An 8,417-nucleotide genomic window follows, 5' to 3' on the forward strand; every position below is an offset into this window, starting at 1 on the left:
TTTAAAGTATTTACCTTGGAAAGAACAGTCTTGTTTATTTTTTAATACGTCATAGAACGCACGATATATGCATGACATAAATAAAAGATTAAATCTCGTATCTTTGGCTCAAAATGAAACGATGAAATCGATCCCCGTCTGTTCCGCGTTGTCATCTGAAACTTTTTTTACCGTTCCTGTTTGACGACGATAGTAACTTTCTTTTTGTTGTATGCTTTTCTAATAATTCAGACATTTCGGGAGTAGTTCTATCCGATGCGTCATCATCGTACGAAAATGTGTCCATCGCATAAACTTCCGGCAATACAGTTTTTGATAAACCAATTGGATATTTAAACATTTGTTCCAAACGTGTTTCCAGTAAATGAAATGCTTCTTGAAACTTGTTTTCTTGTATAAAAAATTTATCCAGACTATCACTACTACTATTACTACTGCAATATTTTCCATTCAATTGTCTTAGGTACGTTAAATTTTTGAAACTGAATAAAGTTGCATGGGTAGCATCTATCACGGGTGTATCGTGTTTTCGAGTTACTCTCATGCATTCTGACGCTGACCAAGAGTGAACATCTTCAGCTTTACTAATTAGCGAATAGTTATCTTTTTTGGAGGTTTGTGCGCATAGCTTCTTATGATATTCATTATTGGCACTTTCGAAAGATGTGGTAGCGATATCGGAAATCAGTTCCGTATTTTTTAGTGTCTTTCTGCCAATCGAATCATTTCTATCGTTAACATGCCGTTGTAATAATGTTTCTTCTGGTAATATAGAAAAGTGTTGAACATTAAGGGGTTGTTTACCCCTTGAATTATTAACTCGTAGCAAATGACTAAGTTTTTGAAATTGTAATTCTTGCTCGTTACCACCAATGTAAGAAATTACAAAGTCCGGAATATCAAAATCTATTGGTTCTTCAAGCAAAAAGTTATTCTTTGTATTTAAATTATAGTCAATGCATTGGCATTTCCTTGATTTTTTTAATTTTATCTGCGAGTCGAAAGGAGATGGAGGTACAAAATGAGAACCTTCTTCTTTAGCTACATTTGTACCAAACATGCGCGACCTATAATTATCGATAACTTCGAAGTACCTATTCCTATCATTTTTCATTTCTATATGTTCTCTTAACGAATAGAAAAGTTGCCGGTCCCTCTTGTTTATCTTTATATCGCTGATGTCATCAGGTATAGAAAGTTTGGCGTTCAGTACTTGTAAAATGTTGTATAAGTTTGCTGTGGCATGTTTCAAATTTTCCATAGTATAAAGTTTCCGCTTATCGATGATATATTCTGTTTTGTATTTTATAGAAAAGTACTCGAGTAACTCTTTATCTATATCTTTGTTACAATTTATATCGGTTACATTACTGCTAGACTCGAACATACCTTTACAGGATTCTTCTTCCTTCTCTTCTTGTTCTATTCCACTCTCGTTATTACAATGATTTTGATGTAGATCAGATAGGGAAACACCCCTCTTGATGTACTTTTGCAAAGCTGCGTGCCGATGTCTCAAGTGAGTTCTACTTTTACATGTAAATTCTTTAGCTATAGCGGACCAATTTGGACCGATACGTCTAAACAGGTCTAGTAGCTTTACATCTTCTGTGAGTGTCCATCGATTCCAGTTTTCCACTAGATTTGTGGTTAATGTTTGATAATGGTCGTGAAGCTGAATTGTAGATCTATTAGGCATCAGTGCGGCTGATATCTTACGAAAATTTGTACCATACTTGATAACAGCATCCTTCAGAATATTATCTTCACTTTTAGTAAATCTACCTTTTGTTAGATACGGTGCTAAGCTATATATCCATCGAAAATAGGCTTGTTGTTTAGTTCTATTTTGCATCCAACTAGCTACCTCGCCCCAAGGAATGAAGTCACCGATCTTAAATATTTCTATCAATTTTAAAAGTCTTTCATCTTCTTCATATTCCCAAGTGCAATTTCTAATTTTAGGCAATCCTTTTGTATTGTACCTGATAAAACATTGATACGCAGATCGACGTGTAGCTAATTCTTTGGCAATCTTGTCCCAGTTTTGGAAGTTATATCTGCTTGCAATTTCCTTGAGTTTTTTATCTTCCATTTTTGTCCAGCAGGTCTTATTGATGTCAGGATGAAGAAAAACGTTCCACATGACGCGACAATCAAGTGGGGAATGTATGTCCTCGAAATGAACGGATGATATTTTAAACCAATCGAATTCTCTTTCTCCCAGTGGGCCAATCATTTCTACTAAATCTTTAAGTGAATACTGTTTCTTTGCTTTCTTTTTTCCTGTAATTTTGGTCTTTAGACGAACCAGTGTATCACTGACCCTTGTATGCTCTACCCTTTGAGAAGATAGCATGTCTGTGATAACTTCTTCTTTTATTGCTTGTGAAAACGTATCTCTTTCTTTCTTTGTCCACGAAGAGACTTTAGGAAGACTTCTCAGTTGTAATTCTTTGTGATTTTCTTTTAATATTTCATCTTCGTTGTTAGAAGCAAAGAAATAATTTCTATCTTTGAAATAAGGCATGCCAGCGTTACAAATTAAAACCTTTGTGTCTCCAGCTGTACGTTTCTGTAAGCTTCTCTCTATTCCTGCCAATTTTCGTTCACACTTTTGAAGAGCAAAGGTTAGGTGCCTTTTTAAATCCAATAAAGAGGAGACTATCTGTTTGTTGAAATTCAACATATCGTTACAATTTTCGATATCGCATTCCATAAAATCACTTTTATTTTGACATTTTTCATGCAGCGTACGACCCGTGATAGACTGTTGTGAGTTATTCGCTAATTCGACGTCACTTATTTCGGAATTATTTTCAAAATTATGTACATTTTCACATTCGGAAGACGTTATACTTTCAAGTAATATTTTGACCATATCATCGTCATCGTCATCTTTACTTTCATCGCCATCATCATCATTACCGATCGGCGTCGTATTCATGATTAATAAATAATCGTTTTCAACTAGACTAGGAATCGCATACTTTTATTATCGATCAGTGACCAAGGAGACCATATGAAAACGTTCAATGCGCACGAAACGTTGATGAAAGGTAGCCTGGGATGTGCCCTGCAAATTTTGCAAGTATTATGCAACGCAACAGGGATATGGAAAGATGACGGATACAGATGAAAGAAAGATAATATTTGTGTCGTTAATATACGAAAGATTGTAAAGAAATATACAAAAAGTATAAATCAAATGAACTGTATATTGATTAAATGCAGCTTAATTATCATTTAAAATTGTACATAACAAATATGTGTATGTAGATATCGATACTACTTCGGAAAAACTTGTTAAACGATAGGTCTTACGATCGCACTGTTGTTTGATATGACGAATCTTACGAAAGGGAGTTAATGTTTGCATATTAATTATGTTATGTTAAGATAAGTTTAATTGGTGTTGGTAATTGAAAGGAGCGCGTATAAAATGTAAAAGCGTACAAAAACAGAAGTATGATTTTTTCGATTCAAGAGGGGAATTAGTTAAAAAAATGAGAAAGTTTTGACATTCGAGCGGAAGTTGTGCACATATGTTTCCGATATAGGTTCTGTAAAATGGTGCATGCGCACTTTGTACGGTCTGAATATGTCGGCTAGGTAAAGTACGTTAACTGTTATCATGACTAGAACCATTTCCTTTGGTTAAGTTCATTGGCGTTAAATTATCACGAAGCTCGTAACTTGAAGGTTGGAAGGTACGTGTATAATTAATGTAATTGATTGAAAAAGTCAAATTCGCCATATTGTACGTTAAAAAATTTAGTAAAGGAGGCCTTATGTCAAGCCAGTTCAGTATTGGGAGGGCCGACGACGTGTACCAACATGAAGAAGCTGTTTTCAAAGATCGAAAACACGTCGAAGGAGCCCAACAGTTACATAGGAAAGGTTTTTGTAGTAGGACGTTTCGTTGTCACCGTCGAAGAAGTTTTAGCCGAAGGTGTGTGTTACCTTCAACCTTGAATATTCATCATCCCTCCTACCGCATTTCCTTCGTACGTTCTATTATCTTTTGATCATGATTCATGTGGAACTTGTTTACGAAAATGATTAGTTTTATTAGAGATACTGGATAATAAGAACAATAATTGAAGTGTATCAAGTTGACGATCATTTACCTAAATAAAATGGTGATATGTTTGCTATTTGATATCTGAAGTATTTGACTTCGGGCGAACTAATTTGTATTAATTTGTAGTTGTTATACAGTTTGAAAAATGAGTTGATATCGTTGACAATAACGAGCAGAGTAAATTACTTATTCGAAATAATTATGTATTCATTTTTTGCCCATGTTTTTGTCCATTTAATTAATTGGTCTGAAAAGTTTAAAGATTCCAAAATTGGCTGCATTATTGGTTTAATATCTATATTTTTAGTGTTTTGACATCTAGCATATGTAAAATTGTGTTTTAATAATATCACCGTAGGAGGATTTGCTATTGTATTCCTGGTTAAATCTTCGAGTGGACGTTATGCACTTAAACGCATGTACGTTAATAATGAACACGACCTTAATGTATGTAAGAGGGAGATACAAATAGCAGTGAGTTGTATATATATTTTTTTTTTAACGTATTAAAATTTTCTTTCTGATAAAAAAAAGTTATTGGCTCTACGTTGCTTTCAAGGGCACTGATATTTGCGTTTGTACTTTCCAGAGTAACTTGAACGGTCATAAGAATATCATAGGATATGTGGACAGTAGTATCACACACATAGGTGGGGGAGTACACGAACTTCTGCTTTTAATGCCTTATTGCAAGTCTCAAGTTCTGCAAATGATGAACAATAGGTTGAAAATCTGTTGATTAAATTTCAAGTAACGTGTAAGAAAAAGAAGGAGATTGTGAAAAAAAAATTGATCGGAACTGTTACAGGTTACAGACTGGGTTTAGCGAATCTGAAGTTGTTCAAATATTTTGCGACGTTTGCGAAGCTGTATCTCGACTACATCATTGTAAGACACCAATAATACATAGAGATCTAAAGGTTTGTCCACGACGTGTTGTACCTTATTGGTTTTGTAGGTATGCGTCGGTGTTGCGTACACACAGTATTCATTGTTAAACTTTTTCAGGTTGAAAATATATTGTACTCCGATACTGGTCATTACGTATTGTGCGACTTTGGTTCGGCAACAGCGAAAGTCCTTAATCCCAGTGTACAGGGTGCAGCGATAATCGAAGAAGAAATTAAGAAGTATACGACCCTTAGTTATAGAGCGCCTGAAATGGTTGATATGTACTGCGGGAAGCCCATTACAACGAAAGCAGATATATGGGTACACGATAAATTTTAAATCTTCAATTTATGACATTTATTTGTGAAATAGAGGGTGGGAGGGAGAGAGTGAGAGAGAGAGGAGGGGGTAGATGAGAGAATTCTAATTGAATCATATTGCATAATTGTTTAGGCATTGGGATGTTTGTTGTACAAACTCTGTTTCTTTACATTGCCATTTGGAGAGAGCACCCTTGCTATCCAATCGGGAAATTTTACAATACCGGATCATTCAAGGTATGTACTTTATTCCGCGCCTGTGTATGCGTGCGTGCATACATGTATTGTATACATATTATTTTTAATACCTTATATATTGGAACTATTACAACAACACTGAACTTTGTATAGATATAGTAGAAGCCTTCATTGTCTGATTCGTTATATGCTTGAGCCGGATCCCGATAGTCGTCCCGACATTTACCAAGCTTCTGTGATTGCTTTTCAAATCCAGGGCAAAGAGTGTCCTGTACAAAACATACACGTACGTATACGCATATAACTGTGTTGTTTCGTGCCATCAAATAAAGAGGAAAGAATAGAAAGCAAGAGGATTATATTGGAGTGATTGCACTCGACGTTATGAGTAGTAAATGAAAAGTATTGGGAGTTTTTTGGTCGTTTATAAAATGTTGAAATATTATAAACGTATTTGGTATATGCGCAGCGGAATGCTTTTCACCAGCAAATTTGTCTAATTTTTTAGAAAGTTCCAACACCTGTTTTGGAATCGTTACCTTGTCCTTCTATGGAATCTGAAAACGTGAAAAGATCATCGTTGGTGAAAACACCAAAACCGAGCCCAGTACCTACTGTGGAGGGTACCTCGGTTACACCAAGACAACGGCCAAAGGGACAAGCTGTGAGCACAGGTCCGATCAGTTTGAGCGGCCAGATCGTAAGTCAAATATCTGGTCAGGGGAATCAGCAGATGCAATCGCAAAGTTGCGTAGGAAATACAATTTCGTATGTACCAATGGGTCAACAACTTGCTTCGTTGAACACACCTCAAGCTTACCTAGGGCAACAAGGTACGCAAGGAAACGTTCAATCGTTGCCGTTAACTATGCAAGTTGCGGCGACAGGAGCGGGGGTGGGGGCGTCGACGACGATTGCGGTAGCGGCAGCGACAGCGACAACGATAACGACAACGACAGCGACGTCAACTGCGACTGCGACGGTAACGGTGACAGCGGCAGTAACTTGTCATCAAATGTCGACGCAGTCGTCATCGCTTACTCAAGTTTCGCCGCAAATTCCTTGCACGACTACTAGTAGTCAAAACATTTCCTTCGGACAACAATCACAGCAAAGTCAGCAACCGCAGTACAGTCAGTCGTCACAATGTACCACGACTAGACAATCCCCTGTAACTGTTCAAGATACAGTAAGCTCGTATTACTTTGACTCAACGTCGGTGACGAGCGTGAGCGAAGAAAATCTAGAAGCGCTATTTCCACCATCGGGTAAGGAGCAGGTTGTTGTTATTGTAAAGATAGTGTAAAAATTTGTTGAAACTTGTTGGCTTGTGCGAATCGTACTTATCCGCGCTATTATACGTTTGCAGGTTATCCAGACCCGTTCAAAGATGATACCCGAGCTATGCCACCACCCACAAAAATACCACCACCAGTAGCTCCTAAACCTTGTAAAATTGTAGCCAAGGTACCGAATACTTCGATCAGTTGTCAATCTTCGAAGTTTACGTCTGTTACTTGCATGACGTCGAAACTAAATACTCCAACGGGGCCTAACAAGGTGGCTGCCGTAACGCCGCCGACTTTACCGAAACCAGTGAATAAGACAGAAAGTTTGAGTCAAAGTATAAGCTCGAGTACTTCACCACCCGATAGTCCGACATTCTGTTCTGCTCGTCATAGAAGGAACGTTAGCGACACGAGTGCTTTTAACAAGTGAGTTATGTATTTACTTCTATTTTCTTTTGGAAAATTGTTTAATCGTCGAAGCGTGTGCGATTGCGTGCAAAGCATTTATTTCTTATTTATACCATAGAGCATTTGCAAACGAAACAACACAATTTCTGGCACCATACGAAGCTTCGGTGAAAGCACGCTCGGAAGATACTACCACTCCTGAAGTTGTAGCCGACGTAAAATCTTGTCTAGGATCCAGTGCTTCGCATGTACGTATTGTAAGTACATATAGCGCACTGATTTCCCTTGATAATTTTCTTTCTCAATTTATATTAATTTTCTATAAATGATTGTGGTTTTATCATTATGATTTTCGTCGTCCTCGTCGTTATTATTATTATGATTATTTTTATTATTAGTATTATTATTATTCGATTTTAAAAGATTCGTTATATAGCATTTACGAAAGGACATACTGCTTAATTTTGATTAATAATTATTGATTATATAATTACGTTTAATAATAATTTTTCCATTTACGTACATATAGTTTATTGGTTACGTTGTTTGCACCGCAGCACCCATCTTCGAAACTCACAATGTATACATATAAGACACGTATACTTATATGATAGGCAGTATATCGCGCGCATATCTCGTTAGACCTGAATACGTAAAAGATCCAAATACTTTTTAAATAGGGCGAATTATCGAGCATAACCGCTAGCGAAGGAAGATCTCTAAGCGCAGACGTAGCAGCTTGGAACCCTTTCGAGGATGTACAACCTTTTAATCAGTTAACGGAGGATCACATTTTTGGAGCGGAGTTTGACAAAATTCGAAGGGGAAGTAATACGAGTATTGGTGGTATAAAAAGACGCGAGAACCTCGTTGCAACGTATACAGAGTTACCAGAAGATCCATTCGAATCTGCACCTTTCAGTTTACCAAGTGAGTGTGTGCACGTACGCACAAAGATGTGTACAATTATGTATAATCGATTGGGTTCCCTTTCAAAGAACAGTTAATTACGATATTAGACCGATATTACCACAGTAATTAAGTAATTAATTATCATCTCTGTATGAAGAAACGTCGTTTATTTTAGTTAATATGGTGAATCTAACATTTCGATGTACTTTTTAGCAGGAAAGAAGAAGAAAATTGGGTCAAAGACTGCGGCACTTGCTGGAGGTAATGCATAGACTGCTTCGTATAAACTCTTATTCCATTTTCCTTTTTCTCCTT

General features: G+C 36.7%; 2 protein-coding genes across 2 annotated transcripts in view; one reads left to right on the plus strand and one right to left on the minus strand.

Moving 5' to 3' along the window:
• Positions 1-123: 123 nt before the first annotated feature.
• Positions 124-3,488, minus strand: LOC108579271. Its single transcript, XM_017942775.1, has 3 exons — positions 2,372-3,488; positions 655-2,299; positions 124-579 (listed from the first exon to the last, which is right to left on the minus strand). Exons 1-3 carry the CDS (start codon positions 2,945-2,947, stop codon positions 152-154), a joined length of 2,649 nt encoding a protein of 882 aa, XP_017798264.1. The 5' UTR covers positions 2,948-3,488; the 3' UTR covers positions 124-151.
• Positions 3,489-3,609: 121 nt separating this feature from the next.
• Positions 3,610-8,417, plus strand: part of LOC108579116 — a 12,159-nt gene continuing 7,351 nt past the window's right edge. The window contains exons 1-14 of the mRNA XM_017942566.1: positions 3,610-3,710; positions 3,779-3,952; positions 4,443-4,558; positions 4,674-4,807; positions 4,893-5,004; positions 5,093-5,296; positions 5,429-5,532; positions 5,647-5,779; positions 6,002-6,244; positions 6,521-6,761; positions 6,863-7,208; positions 7,309-7,447; positions 7,871-8,120; positions 8,316-8,363. Coding sequence (XP_017798055.1) covers positions 3,838-3,952; positions 4,443-4,558; positions 4,674-4,807; positions 4,893-5,004; positions 5,093-5,296; positions 5,429-5,532; positions 5,647-5,779; positions 6,002-6,244; positions 6,521-6,761; positions 6,863-7,208; positions 7,309-7,447; positions 7,871-8,120; positions 8,316-8,363 — 2,185 coding nt within the window. The 5' untranslated portion in view covers positions 3,610-3,710; positions 3,779-3,837. The remainder of the gene's footprint in view (positions 3,711-3,778; positions 3,953-4,442; positions 4,559-4,673; positions 4,808-4,892; positions 5,005-5,092; positions 5,297-5,428; positions 5,533-5,646; positions 5,780-6,001; positions 6,245-6,520; positions 6,762-6,862; positions 7,209-7,308; positions 7,448-7,870; positions 8,121-8,315; positions 8,364-8,417) is intronic.

Source organism: Habropoda laboriosa, unplaced genomic scaffold (genome assembly GCF_001263275.1).
Source record: "Habropoda laboriosa isolate 0110345459 unplaced genomic scaffold, ASM126327v1 scaffold64, whole genome shotgun sequence".
NCBI classification, from domain to species: domain Eukaryota; kingdom Metazoa; phylum Arthropoda; class Insecta; order Hymenoptera; family Apidae; genus Habropoda; species Habropoda laboriosa.